This window comes from Pseudophryne corroboree, chromosome 9 (assembly GCF_028390025.1).
Source record: "Pseudophryne corroboree isolate aPseCor3 chromosome 9, aPseCor3.hap2, whole genome shotgun sequence".
NCBI classification, from domain to species: Eukaryota; Metazoa; Chordata; class Amphibia; order Anura; family Myobatrachidae; genus Pseudophryne; species Pseudophryne corroboree.
The window spans coordinates 478,896,090-478,922,337 of record NC_086452.1 but is presented as its reverse complement, the minus strand read 5'-3'; the positions used below and the strand labels follow the sequence as shown (position 1 = coordinate 478,922,337).

At 49.2% G+C, this 26,248-nt stretch overlaps 1 protein-coding gene across 3 annotated transcripts in view; it reads right to left on the bottom strand.

Moving 5' to 3' along the window:
- DAG1 (dystroglycan 1) overlaps positions 1 to 26,248 on the bottom strand; it is a 182,389-nt gene that overhangs the window by 11,915 nt on the left and 144,226 nt on the right. For all 3 annotated transcript variants that reach the window (XM_063941432.1, XM_063941433.1, XM_063941431.1), the window contains exon 2: positions 2,511 to 2,862. In XM_063941432.1, coding sequence (XP_063797502.1) covers positions 2,511 to 2,789 — 279 coding nt within the window. In that variant the 5' untranslated portion in view covers positions 2,790 to 2,862. The remainder of the gene's footprint in view (positions 1 to 2,510; positions 2,863 to 26,248) is intronic.

Below are 26,248 nucleotides of genomic sequence, written 5' to 3'. Positions count from 1 at the left end.
TTCCCAGCCAGGCAGAGTACAGGCTACACATTACATAACCATGGCGGTCACCTTCCCAGCCAGGCAGAGTACAGGCTACATATTACATAACCATGGCGGTCACCTTCCCAGCCAGGCAGAGTACAGGCTACACATTACATAACCATGGCGGTCACCTTCCCAGCCAGGCAGAGTACAGGCTACACATTACATAACCATGGCGGTCACCTTCCCAGCCAGGCAGAGTACAGGCTACACATTACATAACCATGGCGGTCACCTTCCCAGCCAGGCAGAGTACAGGCTACATATTACATAACCATGGCGGTCACCTTCCCAGCCAGGCAGAGTACAGGCTACACATTACATAACCATGGCGGTCACCTTCCCAGCCAAGCAGAGTACAGGCTACACATTACATAACCATGGCGGTCACCTTCCCAGCCAGGCAGAGTACAGGCTACATATTACAGAACCATGGCGGTCACCTTCCCAGCCAGGCAGAGTACAGGCTACACATTACATAACCATGGCGGTCACCTTCCCAGCCAGGCAGAGTACAGGCTACACATTACATAACCATGGCGGTCACCTTCCCAGCCAGGCAGAGTACAGGCTACACATTACATAACCATGGCGGTCACCTTCCCAGAGTACAGGCTACACATTACATAACCATGGCGGTCACCTTCCCAGCCAGGCAGAGTACAGGCTACACATTACATAACCATGGCGGTCACCTTCCCAGCCAGGCAGAGTACAGGCTACACATTACATAACCATGGCGGTCACCTTCCCAGAGTACAGGCTACACATTACATAACCATGGCGGTCACCTTCCCAGCCAAGCAGAGTACAGGCTACACATTACATAACCATGGCGGTCACCTTCCCAGCCAGGCAGAGTACAGGCTACACATTACATAACCATGGCGGTCACCTTCCCAGCCAGGCAGAGTACAGGCTACACATTACATAACCATGGCGGTCACCTTCCCAGAGTACAGGCTACACATTACATAACCATGGCGGTCACCTTCCCAGCCAGGCAGAGTACAGGCTACACATTACATAACCATGGCGGTCACCTTCCCAGCCAGGCAGAGTACAGGCTACATATTACATAACCATGGCGGTCACCTTCCCAGCCAGGCAGAGTACAGGCTACACATTACATAACCATGGCGGTCACCTTCCCAGCCAGGCAGAGTACAGGCTACACATTACATAACCATGGCGGTCACCTTCCCAGCCAGGCAGAGTACAGGCTACACATTACATAACCATGGCGGTCACCTTCCCAGCCAGGCAGAGTACAGGCTACATATTACATAACCATGGCGGTCACCTTCCCAGCCAGGCAGAGTACAGGCTACACATTACATAACCATGGCGGTCACCTTCCCAGCCAGGCAGAGTACAGGCTACACATTACATAACCATGGCGGTCACCTTCCCAGCCAGGCAGAGTACAGGCTACACATTACATAACCATGGCGGTCACCTTCCCAGAGTACAGGCTACACATTACATAACCATGGCGGTCACCTTCCCAGCCAGGCAGAGTACAGGCTACACATTACATAACCATGGCGGTCACCTTCCCAGCCAGGCAGAGTACAGGCTACACATTACATAACCATGACGGTCACCTTCCCAGCCAGGCAGAGTACAGGCTACACATTACATAACCATGGCGGTCACCTTCCCAGCCAGGCAGAGTACAGGCTACACATTACATAACCATGGCGGTCACCTTCCCAGCCAGGCAGAGTACAGGCTACACATTACATAACCATGGCGGTCACCTTCCCAGCCAGGCAGAGTACAGGCTACACAACACATAACCATGGCGGTCACCTTCCCAGCCAGGCAGAGTACAGGCTACACAACACATAACCATGGCGGTCAACTTCCCAGCCAGGGAAAAGTAATGACACACAATGCAGGTCAGGTGACTCTGTGCCACATCGCTGTGGGCACCATCTTGTATTACATGGCAGGCAGCACAGAACTCATGCCGGAGAATGGGCACATCACACCACAGAAGGACAGGGGTGAGGCGGAGGGAAGAGACAGATTCCCGTGGGGGCAGACTAGGGTGTGATGAGATCGGTCTGACGCCTGTAGCAGCATTACCCCCCATCACACAGACCCTGGCCAGTGGCAGCCATGTGTCGTATTTCCCAGCACGTCTGACAATGACCTGAGCAGTTAGTCGGCCAGCGGGGAAGTGGTGGGAAGAAGGGGGGAGGGGGAGGGAAGCACCGATTCCGCAGTAAGTGGCCATAGCAGCTTATCCAGAGTCATATCCACAGATACCCTAACTCCTGCGCTCTGGGCATACCTCGCTGTGTATTTCCATCATGTCGGTGACGCGATACAATGCTGATCATGTGCTCTGACTGTACAGACCTTGCTGCCCCTCCTGTGTGCATTTCCTGCTAATGGCTCAGTGGTATACAGCGGGCAGGGAGACACAAGGCAAGGACTGAATCCCCCCCACCAGGACTGGAGCAGACGGCACTCACCTGAATGGACTCTCCGTCAGAGGGAAGGAGGTGCGCGGGGATCGTTATCTGGACCGCCCTTCCAGCCACAGCAGAGGAGTCTGGGATTCCGCTCAGCGGTGCCACTGTCTCTCTAACGTCAGGGAAGAATGAATGCATGGAGGCTTCTAGCTGGTTGTCCCAGGCTTGGCCAACTTCCACAGGGTCACTGGACCAGACCGACCAAGCACAGGACGTGAACAGCAGCACCATGTAAGTCCTCGCCCAGAGCGGGGCGGCCATTGCGGACACTTCCCTCATGGTAGCAGGAGACAGTATGCAGAGAGGCAGCTCCACGTCTTACCGGACACGGTGTACCCTCATTCCGGAGGTCCTAGAGAGGAAGAGAGAGGCGGCAATTACTCATCTACTCAGGAGAGAGAAAAGAGGGAGACAGAGAGGTGACAGTAACGCTCTTGTGAGCGCAGAGGCATCGTCACAACGTATTGTCATGTGATACGTCAGCGGGAGGACCCATCGTACAGCCAGGCCACACGTTCCCCCATTACTGACCATCCCTTATACTGCATGGTTACACAGAGGATGTCCCTTACACAGTACACAGGTGTTACATGCGTGTCAGACGCGGCCGGCGACATGCCATGTGCGGCTGACCGGTTATACAGCAGTGACCGGTACATAGAGGAGAATCAGGAGCAACCATTGCATGACTGCAAAGCCTGCGCACAGCGGCTACCGCTCACGAACGCATTCCATTACAGCAGTGACTGATAACCGGCAGACAAATCACAGACCGGCGTCTGCAGGAGCCCCAATGAATCACCTAAACTGAACGCCAAGTGTTAGGAGCAACCAGGTCGTGGTCAGTACAGGAAGGCAGCAGTGCCGAGGATAGAGCAGCCAGTTACCGGTCACAGGGAGCTCAGTGCAGGCGGCAGCACCGGATTACAGCACAGGGAGCTCAGTGCAGGCGGCAGCACCGGATTACAGCACAGGGAGCTCAGTGCAGGCGGCAGCACCGGATTACAGCACAGGGAGCTCAGTGCAGGCGGCAGCACCGGATTACAGCACAGGGAGACCGCTACATTCTCTCATCAGCTTTCACTGCGCCAACTACAGCGTTATACCGGAGCTAATCCCAATACACACAGGCTCAATCTATAACACTACGTCCACATAGCAAAGCGGAGCTGACCTACAGCACACGTGTACATAGATCCACAGCCCTGAGCACAGAACAGCAGCCACAAGCAATAAAACACAGAGATCGCCCAGGAAGGATCCCACAGAGACTCCAGCAGCAGCGTCAGGTCTCCAACCCAAGATGTGCAAAATAAATATTATATATACACATAGGATAACGCAGGAGATGGTGTTCTGTCCTGTCCTCCTCTGCACTACATGACCCTGTATACAGTCAGTGTAAGCAGAGGTCTCCGATGGGCCCAGCCTCTATATTGGCCTGGCACAGGTAGACATTATCCCAGTGTAAAGCTGCTCGGACATTTCATGTCATTTCCTCAGATACACTGGGGAGAGGGAGCCGCTCGCTGGGCACCGGGCCATGGCTGTATATAGGACAGTAACGTCTGCGCAGGTCACAGAGAAGCGGCTACATATGGAGGACAGCGCGGAGGTGGGAGATTAGAGACCCTCACTAACTGCATAACAATTACATGGAACACTACATGTACACAGCTTCTCAGGGACCGCTCTGTGCAGTCAGCGGGTGTAAGGTGGCCGCACGTCACATCCCCCCCGTGTCACAGCTCAACTGTCAGCAACATGTCACTAAAAAGGGAGGAGCCTGGGACCCTACACCTGCAATGCCTACACGTCTCACCGAGGCCGCCATGACAAGATTGTGTTTATAGCTAGTCAGGTGACAGCCAAGTGTCTGTGTGACAGGAGCCAGCCCTGATCTCTCCTGATATACTCTGTGCTGCTGGGGACCATGCTCCTCCCACTATATAACTCTGTGGCTTCCTGCTGCCTCCATTCCCCTCCTCACATCATGTCACTGCCCCTGTCACATGCAGCCCTGTCCTAACACATCCCTCATCTCCTGATACACTCTGTGCTGCTGGGGACCCTGCTCCTCCCACTATATAACTCTCAGTCTGTGGCTTCCTGCTGCCTCCATTCCCCTCCTCACATCATGTCACTGCCCCTGTCACATGCAGCCCTGTCCTAACACATCCCTCATCTCCTGATATACTCTGTGCTGCTGGGGACCCTGCTCCTCCCACTATATAACTCTCAGCCTGTGGCTTCCTGCTGCCTCCATTCCCCTCCTCACATCATGTCACTGTCACATGCAGCCCTGTCCTCACGGACACATCACTCATCTCCTGATATACTCTGTGCTGCTGGGGACCCTGCTCCTCCCACTATATAACTCTCAGCCTGTGGCTTCCTGATGCCTCCATTCCCCTCCTCACTTCATGTCACTGTCACATGCAGCCCTGTCCTCACTGACACATCACTCATCTCCTGATATACTCTGTGCTGCTGGGGACCCTGCTCCTCCCACTATATAACTCTCAGCCTGTGGCTTCCTGCTGCCTCCATTCCCCTCCTCACATCATGTCACTGTCACATGCAGCCCTGTCCTCACTGACACATCACTCATCTCCTGATATACTCTGTGCTGCTGGGGACCCTGCTCCTTCCACTATATAACTCTCAGCCTGTGGCTTCCTGCTGTCTCCATTCCCCTCCTCACATCATGTCACTGCTCCTGTCACATGCAGCCCTGTCCTCACTGACACATCACTCATCTCCTGATATACTCTGTGCTGCTGGGGACCCTGCTTCTCCCACTATATAACTCTCAGCCTGTGGCTTCCTGCTGCCTCCATTCCCCTCCTCACATCATGTCACTGTCACATGCAGCCCTGTCCTCACTGACACATCACTCATCTCCTGATATACTCTGTGCTGCTGGGGACCCTGCTCCTCCCACTATATAACTCTCAGCCTGTGGCTTCCTGCTGCCTCCATTCCCCTCCTCACATTATGTCACTGCCCCTGTCACATGCAGCCCTGTCCTCACTGACACATCACTCATCTCCTGATATACTCTGTGCTGCTGGGGACCCTGCTCCTCCCACTATATAACTCTCAGCCTGTGGCTTCCTGCTGCCTCCATTCCCCTCCTCACATCATGTCACTGCCCCTGTCACATGCAGCCCTGTCCTCACTGACACATGACTCATCTCCTGATATACTCTGTGCTGCTGGGGACCCTGCTCCTCCCACTATATAACTCTCAGTCTGTGGCTTCCTGCTGCCTCCATTCCCCTCCTCACATCATGTCACTGCTCCTGTCACATGCAGCCCTGTCCTAACACATCCCTCATCTCCTGATATACTCTGTGCTGCTGGGGACCCTGCTCCTCCCACTATATAACTCTCAGTCTGTGGCTTCCTGCTGCCTCCATTCCCCTCCTCACATCATGTCACTGCCCCTGTCACATGCAGCCCTGTCCTCACTGACACATCACTCATCTCCTGATATACTCTGTGCTGCTGGGGACCCTGCTCCTCCCACTATATAACTCTCAGTCTATGGCTTCCTGCTGCCTCCATTCCCCTCCTCACATCCTGTCACTGCCCCTGTCACATGCAGCCCTGTCCTCACTGACACATCACTCATCTCCTGATATACTCTGTGCTGCTGGGGACCCTGCTCCTCCCACTATATAACGCTCAGTCTGTGGCTTCCTGCTGCCTCTATTCCCCTCCTCACATCATGTCACTGCCCCTGTCACATGCAGCCCTGTCCTCACTGACACATCACTCATCTCCTGATATACTCTGTGCTGCTGGGGACCCTGCTCCTCCCACTATATAACTCTCAGTCTTAGGGCCATATTCAATTAGCAGTGATAACGGACTTTTCACGTGAAAAGTCCGGTTTTCGGGTGAAAAACCGGACTTTTCACGTGAAATGCAATTACAGCCTATTCAATTATCCTGGAAAATTTATCGGTGATCATGTTTTCACTAATTTCACTTCACCTTCTCTGAAGCAGGTGAAAAGTTGGGAAAAGTCACTATTTTAAGGTAAAAATGTTTGGATATGGTACAGAACTCCTGGGACACCCCCCTTTATGACTAATTAGGCACGTTGAAGTTTTTAATTATTTTTAATTGGCCAATAATGGCATGTCATTTTTGGGGTGAAAAAGTAAAAAGTGATGAAAATTGGGGTTCAAGGTATGGGACAGGTATATTGGGGTGCTTTATGAGTGGGACAGGTGTTTTTTAGGCTTGCAGATGGGAGTAATCGGTCTGTTTCCACTTTTTTTTTTAAAGTACCCTAAAATGACCCAAATATATACTTATACCCATTTTCATGTACCCCAAATTTAGTGAGAGCATTTATTTTGCTCAAAAAAACTTGCTTTCTATCATTTTTTTGCATTTAAAAAAAAATGCATATAACCGCCATTTCACACAATTTAAGTCCCCAAAAACTCTCTAATGTGATCTCTAACACACTTCTCTTCTGTTTTCCTATGTTAGTTTAGCATTTTTTGGGGTACAGGCTGATTTCCCCATTTTCACCTGCACTTTTCACTGCAAGAATTTTCACGTGAAACCCGGTCGGAATTGAATAGGTCGAAAAATGGAGCGTTTTCGCGGCAATTTTCGGCCGATTGGCGCGAAAAATTTCCGGGCGAAAAATTGCCGTGAATTTGCGAAAAATTTAAAAACGCAGCGTTTTCGCGGCAATTTTCGGCCGATTGCCGCGAAAAATTTTCGGACGAAAAATTGCCGCGAATTTGCGGATAATTGAATACCCTAGTATGGCTTCCTGCTGCCTCCATTCCCCTCCTCACATCATGTCACTGCCCCTGTCACATGCAGCCCTGTCCTCACTGACACATCACTCATCTCCTGATACACTCTGTGCTGCTGGGGACCCTGCTCCTCCCACTATATAACTCTCAGTCTGTGGCTTCCTGCTGCCTCCATTCCCCTCCTCACATCATGTCACTGCCCCTGTCACATGCAGCCCTGTCCTTTGTAACTACACATACGTGAGCAGGTCGTGTGTGTATGATGAGGAGGAGGCTGTAGGGCCAGCAGTAGGGATTGATAACAGAATGTTACAGCTGCAGCATTATTGTCCAGTGGAGGAATGAGGAGTGGCACGCCCCAGTTACATACTCTACGCAGCACTGTGACAGAGGGTGATCCGCTGCCTCGCAGCCTCCAGTACGGGGGATCTCACTCATGTGCCACTGTAGGTCACTCCACCTGCTGACACCTCTCAGCTGTGTCACATGCGGCCAGCACTAGGCGATATGTCCTTAGTAAGGGACCCTGCGGAGGGGCCTCAGTGTATAGGGGAATAGGGTTTATTATGGTTATAATCCCACCATCTGCAGAGCCCTGTACGGTATGTGAATTAAAGGGCAAACCAAGGCGTCTCCTGCAAGCGGCGATCTCACATTTCAATAGCAAACTTAAGCAGCGCTATTTATAAAGTAAGGGTCGTTTTACCACGCCGCCCGTACTAGCTTCTATTCCAGGGAGTGTCTGCACCAACATGCTCTGCACTGGCCACAAGCCGGCAAAAGGCTCTGCACACACTCAACTGCTGCAACAAGCTGTCCCGGGAATTCCCATCATTAACGTTTATGTGTCTCCAGCATGCTCCGTAGCGCAGTACTGTCTGCTGATCACGCATCATTATACTGTAGATTATACATATCACTGCCCGCTCGCATTATTATACCACTAAACTGGCATTACACACAGGCGAGCCACACACACACAGGTGACTACACATCACTATACGCAGCAGTCATTACACACAGGTGACTACACATCACTATACCCAGCAGTCATTACACACAGGTGACTACACATCACTATACCCAGCAGTCATTACACACAGGTGACTACACACCACTATACCCAGCAGTCATTACACACAGGAGACTACACATCACTATACCCAGCAGTCATTACACACAGGAGACTACACATCACTATACCCAGCAGTCATTACACACAGGTGACTACACATCACTATACCCAGCAGTCATTACACACAGGAGACTACACATCACTATACCCAGCAGTCATTACACACAGGAGACTACACATCACTATACCCAGCAGTCATTACACACAGGAGACTACACATCACTATACCCAGCAGTCATTACACACAGGTGACTACACATCACTATACCCAGCAGTCATTACACACAGGTGACTACACATCACTATACCCAGCAGTCATTACACACAGGAGACTACACATCACTATACCCAGCAGTCATTACACACAGGTGACTACACATCACTATACCCAGCAGTCATTACACACAGGTGACTACACATCACTATACCCAGCAGTCATTACACACAGGTGACTACACATCACTATACCCAGCAGTCATTACACACAGGAGACTACACATCACTATACCCAGCAGTCATTACACACCACTATACCCAGCAGTCATTACACACCACTATATCCAGCAGTCATTACACACAGGAGACTACACATCACTATACCCAGCAGTCATTACACACCGCTATACCCAGCAGTCATTACACACAGGAGACTACACATCACTATACCCAGCAGTCATTACACACAGGTGACTACACATCACTATACCCAGCAGTCATTACACACAGGAGACTACACATCACTATACCCAGCAGTCATTACACACAGGTGACTACACATCACTATACCCAGCAGTCATTACACACAGGTGACTACACATCACTATACCCAGCAGTCATTACACACAGGTGACTACACATCACTATACCCAGCAGTCATTACACACAGGTGACTACACATCACTATACCCAGCAGTCATTACACACCACTATATCCAGCAGTCATTACACACAGGAGACTACACATCACTATACCCAGCAGTCATTACACACAGGAGACTACACATCACTATACCCAGCAGTCATTACACACAGGAGACTACACATCACTATACCCAGCAGTCATTACACACAGGAGACTACACATCACTATACCCAGCAGTCATTACACACAGGTGACTACACATCACTATATCCAGCAGTCATTACACACAGGTGACTACACATCACTATATCCAGCAGTCATTACACACAGGTGACTACACATCACTATACCCAGCAGTCATTACACACAGGTGACTACACATCACTATACCCAGCAGTCATTACACACAGGTGACTACACATCACTATACCCAGCAGTCATTACACACAGGTGACTACACATCACTATACCCAGCAGTCATTACACACAGGTGACTACACATCACTATACCCAGCAGTCATTACACACAGGTGACTACACATCACTATACCCAGCAGTCATTACACACAGGTGACTACACATCACTATACCCAGCAGTCATTACACACAGGTGACTACACATCACTATACCCAGCAGTCATTACACACAGGAGACTACACATCACTATACCCAGCAGTCATTACACACAGGTGACTACACATAACTATACCCAGCAGTCGTTACACACAGGTGACTACACATCACTATACCCAGCAGTCGTTACACACAGGTGACTACACATCACTATACCCAGCAGTCGTTACACACAGGAGACTACACATCACTATACCCAGCAGTCGTTACACACAGGTGACTACACATCACTATACCCAGCAGTCGTTACACACAGGTGACTACACATCACTATACCCAGGAAACTACACATCACTATACCCAGCAGTCATTACACACGGGAGACTACACATCACTATATCCAGCAGTCATTACACACAGGAGACTACACATCACTACACCCAGGAAGCGCAGTCATTACACACAGGTGACTACACATCACTATACCCAGCAGTCATTACACACAGGTGACTACACATCACTATACCCAGCAGTCATTACACACAGGTGACTACACATCACTATACCCAGCAGTCATTACACACAGGTGACTACACATCACTATACCCAGCAGTCATTACACACAGGTGACTACACATCACTATACCCAGCAGTCATTACACACAGGTGACTACACATCACTATATCCAGCAGTCATTACACACAGGTGACTACACATCACTATATCCAGCAGTCATTACACACAGGTGACTACACATCACTATACCCAGGAAACTACACATCACTATACCCAGCAGTCATTACACACGGGAGACTACACATCACTATATCCAGCAGTCATTACACACAGGTGATTACACATCACTATACCCAGCAGTCATTACACACAGGTGACTACACATCACTATACCCAGCAGTCATTACACACAGGAGACTACACATCACTATACCCAGCAGTCATTACACACAGGTGACTACACATCACTATACCCAGCAGTCATTACACACAGGAGACTACACATCACTATACCCAGCAGTCATTACACACAGGTGACTACACATCACTATACCCAGCAGTCATTACACACAGGTGACTACACATCACTATACCCAGCAGTCATTACACACAGGTGACTACACATCACTATACCCAGCAGTCATTACACACAGGAGACTACACATCACTATACCCAGCAGTCATTACACACCACTATACCCAGCAGTCATTACACACCACTATATCCAGCAGTCATTACACACAGGAGACTACACATCACTATACCCAGCAGTCATTACACACAGGTGACTACACATCACTATACCCAGCAGTCATTACACACCGCTATACCCAGCAGTCATTACACACAGGAGACTACACATCACTATACCCAGCAGTCATTACACACAGGTGACTACACATCACTATACCCAGCAGTCATTACACACAGGAGACTACACATCACTATACCCAGCAGTCATTACACACAGGTGACTACACATCACTATACCCAGCAGTCATTACACACAGGTGACTACACATCACTATACCCAGCAGTCATTACACACCACTATACCCAGCAGTCATTACACACCACTATATCCAGCAGTCATTACACACAGGAGACTACACATCACTATACCCAGCAGTCATTACACACAGGAGACTACACATCACTATACCCAGCAGTCATTACACACAGGAGACTACACATCACTATACCCAGCAGTCATTACACACAGGAGACTACACATCACTATACCCAGCAGTCATTACACACAGGTGACTACACATCACTATATCCAGCAGTCATTACACACAGGTGACTACACATCACTATATCCAGCAGTCATTACACACAGGTGACTACACATCACTATACCCAGCAGTCATTACACACAGGTGACTACACATCACTATACCCAGCAGTCATTACACACAGGTGACTACACATCACTATACCCAGCAGTCATTACACACAGGTGACTACACATCACTATACCCAGCAGTCATTACACACAGGTGACTACACATCACTATACCCAGCAGTCATTACACACAGGTGACTACACATCACTATACCCAGCAGTCATTACACACAGGTGACTACACATCACTATACCCAGCAGTCATTACACACAGGTGACTACACATCACTATACCCAGCAGTCATTACACACAGGTGACTACACATCACTATACCCAGCAGTCATTACACACAGGAGACTACACATCACTATACCCAGCAGTCATTACACACAGGTGACTACACATAACTATACCCAGCAGTCGTTACACACAGGTGACTACACATCACTATACCCAGCAGTCGTTACACACAGGTGACTACACATCACTATACCCAGCAGTCGTTACACACAGGAGACTACACATCACTATACCCAGCAGTCGTTACACACAGGTGACTACACATCACTATACCCAGCAGTCGTTACACACAGGTGACTACACATCACTATACCCAGGAAACTACACATCACTATACCCAGCAGTCATTACACACGGGAGACTACACATCACTATATCCAGCAGTCATTACACACAGGAGACTACACATCACTATACCCAGCAGTCATTACACACAGGTGACTACACATCACTATACCCAGCAGTCATTACACACAGGTGACTACACATCACTATACCCAGCAGTCATTACACACAGGTGACTACACATCACTATACCCAGCAGTCATTACACACAGGTGACTACACATCACTATACCCAGCAGTCATTACACACAGGTGACTACACATCACTATACCCAGCAGTCATTACACACAGGTGACTACACATCACTATATCCAGCAGTCATTACACACAGGTGACTACACATCACTATACCCAGGAAACTACACATCACTATACCCAGCAGTCATTACACACGGGAGACTACACATCACTATATCCAGTAGTCATTACACACAGGTGACTACACATCACTATACCCAGCAGTCATTACACACAGGAGACTACACATCACTATACCCAGCAGTCATTACACACAGGTGACTACACATCACTATACCCAGCAGTCATTACACACAGGAGACTACACATCACTATACCCAGCAGTCATTACACACAGGAGACTACACATCACTATACCCAGCAGTCATTACACACAGGAGACTACACATCACTATACCCAGCAGTCATTACACACAGGAGACTACACATCACTATACCCAGCAGTCATTACACACAGGTGACTACACATCACTATACCCAGCAGTCATTACACACAGGTGACTACACATCACTATACCCAGCAGTCATTACACACAGGAGACTACACATCACTATACCCAGCAGTCATTACACACAGGAGACTACACGTCACTATACCCAGCAGTCATTACACACAGGAGACTACACATCACTATACCCAGCAGTCATTACACACAGGAGACTACACATCACTATACCCAGCAGTCATTACACACAGGAGACTACACATCACTATACCCAGCAGTCATTACACACAGGAGACTACACATCACTATACCCAGCAGTCATTACACACAGGAGACTACACATCACTATACCCAGCAGTCATTACACACAGGAGACTACACATCACTATACCCAGCAGTCATTACACACAGGAGACTACACATCACTATACCCAGCAGTCATTACACACAGGTCTATGGCATGGACGTGACGCCGGGATATGACACGGTGCAGCAGGACCCCTGTGGGATTCTGGGATACTGCATGCACACGACTCCCTGAATACCTGCTGTTACTATAATATAATGCACATTTACACTCATGGCGGTCCATGCCGTACAGCAGCCAATACCTGGTTACACAACTACCCTGGTGCTGACAATCTCACCCTACGCCCCATCCTAATCCTCTATAACCCCGGCACATGGCGCACGTCCCCCGCACGGAGCTCCGCACTGGTCAGGGCTCTGCTGTAATAAGAGGAGGTTTAAGTGATAAGAACGAGATTCTATTATTGCAATAAATAAGATTAAAATCGTCCGTTTCTTCTCCTCCCACAAGATGAAGATCTCATTCCAAGCAGCGTGACCTTGACAGTCATTGGCGGATATGGGATATTACATCACATAGTACATATAAGAGCTTTAGTCTCGCGCTCATCTACAGACCCCGGGTCCCCGGCCTGTTCCAGGTCTGGGGTTGGTAGAGGCCTGAGCTGGAAGCTGCGCATCGGGCATAACCCGCCACTCAGGAGATATGGCAGCGCCACAACACGGTGATTCCCCACATGGACAGTTATCACATGTTGGTGCTGCCGGGTAATGTGGGTCCTCAATGTAGCATGTGCGCAGGACAGGCGTACTCAGACGCCTGGCCTGTGTGGAGCCGACGGTGCACTGACTAAGTGGTTCTGGGGCTCACTCCTACGGGTAAGGCACAAACAGGACAGGGCAGAAAACACGCACAGGGACAGTAGAATCCCCACTTCATGTAGAGCCACGGCAGCTGAACAGGACCAAGGATGACTGGGGCATCTGTTGCTGGGACCCCACAAAGGTCCAGTTTCTGGGACACCCACAGCAGGAGCCAAAATGTACAAGGGAATAAAAATGGGAAATGTTATTCCATTCCCGGCAATCATCTCCCATGCACTAGAATGTCGCTGCGCCAGTCTGCCAGACCACGCGCTCAAGGTGACGCACGGGGGAGGTTGGGGGTGCGGGGCAGAACATACAGGAGTACAACCACTAGGGGGCGATGTTGTCCCTCGCACCCAGCAATCGTACACCTCAGTCTAGGTTACAGGTTCCTCAGCTTGGAATGGAATCAGCAGGTCTCTAGTAATAAGACTGGGCCGGGGAGAAAGGAGGCTGTAGCTGCCATGTGTCTGATTGGCCATCTCTGGATCCCAGAGGTACAGGGTCACACTATGCAGACCTAGCGGCAGCAGAGGCGCCCATGATCAGCCTTAGCCCAGCCTACGCTCCGTCTGTATATTAGCACATGATAACAAGACTTATCTCACAGATAAGAGCTGTCTGCAGCTGAGGTCTGGCTGTGAGGGAAGGCCGTGCGGAATCTGCAGGTTCTGGAGTGAGGATCGGCGAGACAGAGCCCAGCTGCTACCGTGCGCATACACCAGCAATGAACATCCAGTAACCGCCTGCACTACCGCCAACGTGCACTTTGTAGTAAGTGACAGCGCCGCTGCCTCCTCCGCCACCAGCACAGCAAATGTGAAACCTCGCACAGCGCCACCAGCAGGGTAGTACAGCAGTGCCGTCACCTTGCAGACAGACAGGAAGGAGAGTGTTGACACTAATGTAACATTGCATATGCAGATACAGCCGCGGTCACAAACAGAATATAGACATGCTTCATATCCTATTACGGACACTGTAACATAACATTCTGTATGCAGATACAGCCGCAGTCACACACAGAATACAGGTTGAGTATCCCATATCCAAATAATCCGAAATACGGAATATTCCGAAATACGGACTTTTTTGAGTGAGATTGAGATAGTGAAACCTTTGTTTTCTGATGGCTCAATGTACACAAACTTTGTTTAATACACAAAGTTATTAAAATATTGTATTAAATGACCTCCAGGCTGTGTGTATAAGGTGTATATGTAACATAAATGAATTGTGTGAATGTAGACACACTTTGTTTAATACACAAAGTTATTAATAATATTGGCTAAAATGACCTTCAGGCTGTGTGTATAAGGTGTATATGTAACAAATGCATTCTGTGCTTAGATTTAGGTCCCATTGCCATGATATCTCATTATGGTATGCAATTATTCCAAAATACGGAAAAATCCGATATCCAAAATACTTCTGGTCCCAAGCATTTTGGATAAGGGAGACTCAACCTGTATAGACATGCTTCATATCATATTACTGACACTGTAACACAGCATTCCATATGCAGATACAGCCGCAGTCACACACAGAATACAGGCATGCCACATATCCTATTACTGACACTGTACCGTAGCATTCTGTATGCAGATACAGCCGCAGTCACACACAGAATATAGGCATGCCACATATCCTATTACTGACACTGTAACATAGCATTCCATATGCAGATATAGCCGCAGTCACACACAGAATATAGACATGCCACATATCCTATTACTGACACTGTAACATAGCATTACATATACAGATATAGCCGCAGTCACACACAGAATATAGGCATGCCACATATCCTATTACTGACACTGTAACATAGCATTCTGTATGCAGATACAGCCGCAGTCACACGCAGAATACAGGCATGCCACATATCTTATTACTGACACTGTAACATAGCATTCTGTATGCAGATACAGCCGCAGTCACACACAGAATATAGACATGCCACATATCCTATTACTGACACTGTAACGTAGCATTCTGTATGCAGATACAGCCGCAGTCACACACAGAATACAGGCATGCCACATATCCTATTACTGACACTGTAACGTAGCATTCTGTATGCAGATACAGCCGCAGTCACACACAGGATATAGACATGCCACATATCCTATTACTGACACTGTAACATAGCATTCCATATGCAGATACAGCCGCAGTCACACACAGAATATAGACATGCCACATATCCTATTACTGACACTGTAACATAGCATTACATATACAGATATAGCCGCAGTCACACACAGAATATAGGCATGCCACATATCCTATTACTGACACTGTAACATAACATTCCATATGCAGATACAGCTGCAGTCACACACAGAATATAGGCATGCCACATATCCTATTACTGACACTGTAACATAGCATTCTGTATGCAGATACAGCCGCAGTCACACGCAGAATACAGGCATGCCACATATCTTATTACTGACACTGTAACATAGCATTCTGTATGCAGATACAGCCGCAGTCACACACAGAATATAGACATGCCACATATCCTATTACTGACACTGTAACGTAGCATTCTGTATGCAGATACAGCCGCAGTCACACACAGAATACAGGCATGCCACATATCCTATTACTGACACTGTACCGTAGCATTCTATATGCAGATACAGCCGCAGTCACAAACAGAATATAGACATGCCGCATATCCTATTACTGACACTGTAACATAACATTCTGTATGCAGATACAGCCGCAGTCACACACAGAATACAGGCATGTAACATATCCTATTACTGACAGTGTAACATAGCATTCCATATGCAGATACAGCCGCAGTCACACACAGAATACAGGCATGCCACATATCCTATTACTGACACTGTAACATAGCATTCTGTATGCAGATATAGCCGCAGTCACACACAGAATACAGGCATGCCACATATCCTATTACTGACACTGTACCGTAGCATTCTGTATGCAGATACAGCCGCAGTCACACACAGAATACAGGCATGCCACATATCCTATTACTGACACTGTACCGTAGCATTCTGTATGCAGATACAGCCGCAGTCACACACAGAATACAGGCATGCCACATATCCTATTACTGACACTGTACCGTAGCATTCTATATGCAGATACAGCCGCAGTCACAAACAGAATATAGACATGCCGCATATCCTATTACTGACACTGTAACATAACATTCTGTATGCAGATACAGCCGCAGTCACACACAGAATACAGGCATGTAACATATCCTATTACTGACAGTGTAACATAGCATTCCATATGCAGATACAGCCGCAGTCACACACAGAATACAGGCATGCCACATATCCTATTACTGACACTGTAACATAGCATTCTGTATGCAGATATAGGCGCAGTCACACACAGAATACAGGCATGCCACATATCCTATTACTGACACTGTAACATAGCATTCCATATGCAGATACAGCCGCAGTCACACACAGAATATAGGCATGCCACATATCCTATTACTGACACTGTAACATAGCATTCCATATGCAGATACAGCCGCAGTCACACACAGAATATAGGCATGCCACATATCCTATTACTGACACTGTAACATAGCATTCCATATGCAGATACAGCCGCAGTCACACACAGAATACAGGCATGCCACATATCCTATTACTGACACTGTAACATAGCATTCCATATGCAGATACAGCCGCAGTCACACACAGAATACAGGCATGCCACATATCCTATTACTGACACTGTAACATAACATTCTGTATGCAGATATAGCCGCAGTCACACACAGAATACAGGCATGCCACATATCCTATTACTGACACTGTAACATAGCATTCCATATGCAGATACAGCCGCAGTCACACACAGAATATAGGCATGCCACATATCCTATTACTGACACTGTAACATAGCATTCCATATGCAGATACAGCCGCAGTCACACACAGAATATAGGCATGCCACATATCCTATTACTGACACTGTAACATAGCATTCCATATGCAGACACAGCCGCAGTCACACACAGAATACAGGCATGCCACATATCCTATTACTGACACTGTAACATAGCATTCCATATGCAGATACAGCCGCAGTCACACACAGAATATAGACATGCCACATATCCTATTACTGACACTGTAACATAACATTCTGTATGCAGATACAGCCGCAGTCACACACAGAATACAGGCATGCCACATATCCTATTACTGACAGTGTAACGTAGCACATCGTATGCAGATACAGCCGCAGTCACACACAGAATACAGGTATTCCACATATCCTATTACTGACACTGTAACATAATATTCTTTATGCAGATACAGCCGCAGTCACAAACAGAATACAGGCATGCCACATATCCTATTACTGACACTGTAACATAACATTGCATATGCAGATACAGCTGCAGTCACACACAGAATCTAGGCATGCTTCATATCCTATTACTGACACTGTAACATAACATTGCATATGCAGATACAGCGAAACAGAATAAAGGTATGCAACATATCCTATTACTGACACTGTAACATAACATATGCAGATACAGCCGCAGTCACACTCAGAATACAGGTATGCCACATATCCCTATTACTGATACTGTAACATAGTATTCCATACGCAGATACAGTCACACACACAGAATACAGGCATGCTGCATATCCTATTACTGACACTGTAACATAGCATTCCATATGCAGATACAGCCACAGGCACACACAGAATATAGGCATGCCGCATATCCTATTACTGAAACTGTAACGTAGTATTCCGTATGCAGATACAGCTGCAGTCACACACAGAATACAGGCATGCCACATATCCTATTACCGACACCGTAACATAACATTCTGTATGCAGATACAGCTAGTCACACACAAAATAATATAGGCATGCTGCGTATCCTATTACTGACACTGTAATATAGTATTCCATATGCAGATACAGCCTCAGTCACACGCAGAATACAGGCATGCCACATATCCTATTACTGACACTGTAACATAGCACATCGTATGCAGATACAGCCGCACATCCTATTATTGACAGTGCAACATAGCACTCCATATGCAGATACAGCCGCAGTAGCAAACAGAACATAGGCATGCCACATATCCTCTTACTGACAGTATAACATAGCATTACGTATGCAGATACAGCCACACATAGTTTATAGGCATGCCGCATATCATTTTAATCAGTCTGCTTGTGTGTCTTATTTACGAAGCGAAAATAAGACATTTTCAGGAGGGGGGGGGGGGGGGGGGGGAATGCACGAAAAGGACACCAGGCGTTAGTAAACACGCTCATGAGTAGGCGTGACTAAAAGGGCTGTGTAACGTGACTGCAGCAATGACGGAGGACACATCTGTAGTGTTCAAAACTCAGCACACAAGCCAAACTGGATTCAGAAAATGCACGTTTACTATACCGACAATCCTAACACAAAACCCAACGCAATCTCCAAAAGTGCTCAGTATCACACAATCAGCAATTCACCAACCTGCGGTCACAGGCATGTACACGTGTGTAGGTACAGTCTGCGGTAACCATGGTACTATAAATGCACCACAAGCATAATCAGTACTCTGCAGAACGAGGTCCTATAGGAATGTATGCACGCCGTCCTGTCTGCTCCTGACAATACGCTGTGAATGGAGCGTACCAGATCCAATAGATCAATTTACATATCAAGTAAGATCTCCACCTGTGGTGAAGGCCGGGCTCAGGACTGGATGCACATTACACAATATACCCTCCAAGATCACCAGAGACGTTTATTTCCCACTATTACTACTAAGTCCGCACAATGCTTCCCCTATACAGAGACTCTGCATCACTACATGCAACGCTCACGTCACAGTACACAAGTCACAGGTGAGGCTCTGTATACAGCATGGGGGGGGGGCAGTATGAGGCTCTGTATACACCATGGGGAGGGGGCAGTATGAGGCTCTCTATACACCATGGGGAGGGGGCAGTATGAGGCTCTCTATACACCATGGGGAGGGGGCAGTATGAGGCTCTCTATACACCATGGGGAGGGGGCAGTATGAGGCTCTCTATACACCATGGGGAGGGGGCAGTATGAGGCTCTCTATACACCATGGGGAGGGGGCAGTATGAGGCTCTCTATACAGCATGGGGGGGGGGGGTAGTACGAGGCTCTCTATACAGCATGGGGGGGGCAGTATGAGGCTCTCTATACAGCATGGGGGGGGCAGTATGAGGCTCTGTATACAGCATGGGGGGGCAGTATGAGGCTCTGTATACAGCATGAGGTGCTATATTCAGTATGGGGAGGGGGTACTATGAAGCGCTATATAGAGGGGGGGGGCAGTATGAGGCTCTCTATACAGCATGGGGGGGGGGCAGTATGAGGCTCTCTATACAGCATGGGGGGGGGGGCAGTATGAGGCTCTCTATACAGCATGGGGGGGCAGTATGAGGCTCTCTATACAGCATGGGGGGGGGCAGTATGAGGCTCTCTATACAGCATGGGGGGGGGGGGGGCGCAGTATGAGGCTCTCTATACAGCATGGGGGGGGGGGGGGGGGGGGGAGTATGAGGCTCTCTATACAGCATGGGGGGGCAGTATGAGGCTCTCTATACAGCATGGGGGGGCACAATGAGGCTCTCTATACAGCATGGGGGGGCAGTGTGAGGCTCTCTATACAGCATGGGGGGGCAGTATGAGGCTCTCTATACAGCATGGGGGGGCAGGGCAGTATGAGGCTCTATATAAAGCAAGAGGTGCTATATTCAGTATGGGGACGGGGTAGTATGAAGCGCTATATAGAGGGGGGCAGTATGAGGCACTATATAGAGGGAGGGGGGCAGTATGAGGCACTATATAGAGGGAGGGGGGGCAGTATGAGGCACTATATAGAGGGAGGGGGGGCAGTATGAGGCACTATATCGAGGGAGGGGGGGCAGTATGAGGCACTATATCGAGGGAGGGGGGGCAGTATGAGGCACTATATCGAGGGAGGGGGGGCAGTATGAGGCACTATATCGAGGGAGGGGGGGCAGTATGAGGCACTATATCGAGGGAGGGGGAGGCAGTATGAGGCACTATATCGAGGGAGGGGGAGGCAGTATGAGGCACTATATCGAGGGAGAGGGAGGCAGTATGAGGCACTATATCGAGGGAGGGGGGAGGCAGTATGAGGCACTATATCGAGGGGGGGGCAGTATGAGGCACTATATAGAGGGAGGGGGGCAGTATGAGGCACTATATCGAGGGTGGGGGGGCAGTATGAGGCACTATATCGAGGGAGAGGGAGGCAGTATGAGGCACTATATCGAGGGAGAGGGAGGCAGTATGAGGCACTATATCGAGGGAGAGGGAGGCAGTATGAGGCACTATATCGAGGGAGAGGGGAGGCAGTATGAGGCACTATATCGAGGGAGGCAGTATGAGGCACTATATCGAGGGGGGGCAGTATGAGGCACTATATAGAGGGAGGGGGAGCAGTATGAGGCACTATATAGAGGGAGGGGGAGCAGTATGAGGCACTATATAGAGGGAGGGGGGCAGTATGAGGCACTATATAGAGGGAGGGGGGCAGTATGAGGCACTATATAGAGGGGGCAGTATGAGGCACTTTATAGAGGGAGGGGGGCAGTATGAGGCACTGTATAGAGGGAAGGGGCAGTATGAGGCACTATATAGGGGGAGGGGGCAGTATGAGGCACTATATAGAGGGAGGGGGGCAGTATGAGGCACTATATAGAGGGAGGGGGAGCAGTATGAGGCACTATATAGAGGGAGGGGGGCAGTATGAGGCACTATATAGAGGGAGGGGGGCAGTATGAGGCACTATATAGAGGGGGCAGTATGAGGCACTTTATAGAGGGAAGGGGGCAGTATGAGGCACTATATAGAGGGAAGAGGCAGTATGAGGCACTATATAGAGGGAGGGGGCAGTATGAGGCACTATATAGAGGGAGGGGGCAGTATGAGGCACTATATAGAGGGAGGGGGGCAGTATGAGGCACTATATAGAGGGAGGGGGAGCAGTATGAGGCACTATATAGAGGGAGGGGGGGCAGTATGAGGCACTATATAGAGGGAGGGGGGGCAGTATGAGGCACTATATAGAGGGAGGGGGGCAGTATGAGACACTATATAGAGGCAGGGGGCAGTATGAGGCACTATATAGAGGGAGGGGGCAGTATGAGGCACTATATAGAGGGAGGGGGGCAGTATGAGGCACTATATAGAGGTAGGGGGACAGTATGAGGCACTATATATAGAGGTAGGGGGACAGTATGAGGCACTATATAGAGGGAGGGGGACAGTATGAAGCACTATAGAGGGAGGGGGACAGTATGAGGCACTATATATAGAGGTAGGGGGACAGTATGAAGCACTATATAGAGGGAGGGGGACAGTATGAGGCACTATATAGAGGGAGGGGGACAGTATGAAGCACTATAGAGGGAGGGGGACAGTATGAGGCACTATATATAGAGGGAGGGGGACAGTATGAAGCACTATATATAGAGGGAGGGGGACAGTATGAGGCACTATATAGAGGGAGGGGCAGTATGAGGCACTATATAGAGGGAGGGGGACAGTATGAGGCACTATATATAGAGGGGGGGGGACAGTATGAGGCACTATATATAGAGGGAGGGGGACAGTATGAGGCACTATATATAGAGGGAGGGCGAAAGTATGAGGCACTATATATAGAGGGAGGGGGACAGTATGAAGCACTATATATAGAGGGAGGGGGCAGTATGAGGCACTATATATAGAGGGAGGGGGACAGTATGAGGCACTATATAGAGGGAGGGGGGCAGTATTAGGTGGGTGGTTGGGGCACTTGGAAGCTCTACATACAGGGGAGGTGCAGGCAGGAATGAGAGGAATGTCCTCAGACATAACATTCCAGGACATAAGAATTCCAGGTAACCTTTCCCATAATGGCACCAGATGAAATTCCTCCCAGTACCTGCATAGAGATCACCGATCCCCCCTCACACATGTCCCGACGTAGACTTATTACATTCCTGTACGGGCACTGATCCTGCGCCCGATCACTCATTACAGAGGGCGCTAACACATTAACCACAGGAGGAAGACTTTCACCTCCCGCTGGACAATCCCACCCACTGCGACCACCGTCTACACACAGGCCACACAAAGCAACACTTGTAATAAGGTGACCCAGCAACTGAAATAAACCTGAGCGTGCACAAGATAGAGGTCATCTGATACTGCCAGAATACTGACCCAGAGAGCTTGCATTCTAATGCATTAATAGCTATAAGGCGGCAGCTCTGTACTAGGCCTGAGATGAGCTTTCTGTGCAGCTACTCCAGAGTCCAGCTGCTATTCCCAAACAAGGACACCCACGGCCGCTACCACCGGCACAGCCGCAACCACCGACACAGCCGCAACCACCGACACAGCCGCTCCTGGCTCTGGGTCCAGGCCCAACATCTCCCTCCCATGTCACATTACTGCTCCACTCAGGAAAGTAGCACAGTGAGAAGTAGCGCTCAGCACAGAGAACAGAGTATCCGTCACATCAGTCCCTGTCCCAGAGGAGCTGACACTCTACGCTCCCGTCACATCAGTCCCTGTCCCAGAGGAGCTGACACTCTACGCTCCCGTCACATCAGTCCCCGTCCCAGAGGAGCTGACACTCTACGCTCCCGTCACATCAGTCCCTGTCCCAGAGGAGCTCACACTCTACGCTCCCGTCACATCAGTCCCCGTCCCAGAGGAGCTCACACTCTACGCTCCCGTCACATCAGTCCCCGTCCCAGAGGAGCTGACACTCTACGCTCCCGTCACATCAGTCCCTGGTTCCAGAGGAGCTCACACTCTACGCTCCCGTCACATCAGTCCCTGTCCCAGAGGAGCTCACACTCTACGCTCCCGTCACATCAGTCCCTGTCCCAGAGGAGCACACACTCTACGCTCCCGTCACATCAGTCCCCGTCCCAGAGGAGCTGACACTCTACGCTCCCGTCACATCAGTCCCTGTCCCAGAGGAGCTCACACTCTACGCTCCCGTCACATCAGTCCCCGTCCCAGAGGAGCTGACACTCTACGCTCCCGTCACATCAGTCCCTGGTTCCAGAGGAGCTCACACTCTACGCTCCCGTCACATCAGTCCCTGTCCCAGAGGAGCTCACACTCTACGCTCCCGTCACATCAGTCCCTGTCCCAGAGGAGCACACACTCTACGCTCCCGTCACATCAGTCCCCGTCCCAGAGGAGCTGACACTCTACGCTCCCGTCACATCAGTCCCTGTCCCAGAGGAGCTCACACTCTACGCTCCCGTCACATCAGTCCCTGTCCCAGAGGAGCTGACACTCTACGCTCCCGTCACATCAGTCCCCGTCCCAGAGGAGCTGACACTCTACGCTCCCGTCACATCAGTCCCCGTCCCAGAGGAGCTGACACTCTACGCTCCCGTCACATCAGTCCCCGTCCCAGAGGAGCTGACACTCTACGCTCCCGTCACATCAGTCCCCGTCCCAGAGGAGCTGACACTCTACGCTCCCGTCACATCAGTCCCTGGTTCCAGAGGAGCTCACACTCTACGCTCCCGTCACATCAGTCCCTGGTTCCAGAGGAGCTCACACTCTACGCTCCCGTCACATCAGTCCCTGTCCCAGAGGAGCTGACACTCTACGCTCCCCATCACCGACACACACTAGTGGTAATGCCGGAAACCCGAGCACACAGGGGGGTGAGAGAGCCGGATGTACATGGCTACTCTCACCTTACACACTACAGGAGGGGTATGGGAACGGGAGCGATAACGAGCCAGCAGATGGGTCCTCATACACCTAATCATACAACGCCACATGACGCAAGAGACGTGACGCAATTCCTGTGCAGCGTGCCGTCTCCTCAGCTTACACAGCGCAGTAAGGATGAGACACAGGAATTGACATAACAATGGTGGGATCAGACCGGGCTGTGTACCTCTACCTCACTGCGCCTCGCTGCGACAAAGCACTAACCCTAAGTCACACAGTCCCTACACTGCGCTACACGGTGCAATCTGAGGACAGGTATATGTGCAGAGCGGAGGTCACGCACGCAGCACATTCCGCCCCATAAACTCTACACACATAGCGTCCAGGATGGAATCACTCCAAAGACTGCAACACTGACCGCAATAAGCACGTTCCGTTCATGTGTTATATACACACACTGACACATCTATTTATACACACAACTACACTATACATATATAACAAGGGAGAACTAGAGCATTATACACGTGTATCAGTACAGTGAGGGAGTATCAGAGCATTATACACTTATATCAGTACAAGGAAGGAGTAATAGACAATTATACACATATATAACAGTCCAGTGAGGGAGTATTAGAACATTATACACGTGTATCAGTTCAGTGAGGGAGTATCAGAGCATTATACACGTGTATCAGTTCAGTGAGGGAGTATTAGAGCATTATTCACATATATTAATACAGTGAGTATTAGAGCATTATACACGTATATCAGTACAGTGGAGTATCAGAGCATTATACACAAATATCAGTACAAGGAGGGAGTAATAGACAATTATACATGTATATCAGTACAGGGAGGGAGTATTAGAGCATTATACACGTATATCAGTACAGGGAGGGAGTATCGGCATTATACACATATAACAGTACAGGGACGGAGTAGTAGAACATTATACACGTATATCAGTACAGTGAGGTAGTATCAGAGCATTATACACATATATAACAGTACAGGGACGGAGTAGTAGAACATTATACACATATCAGTCCAGTGAGGGAGTATCAGAGCATTATACACATATATCAGTACAGTCAGGGAGTATCAGAGCATTATACACGTATATCAGTACAGTGAGGGAGTATTAGAGCATTATACACGTATATCAGTCCAGTGAGGGAGTATTATACACGTATATCAGTCCAGTGAGGGAGTATTAGAGCATTATACACGTATATCAGTCCAGTGA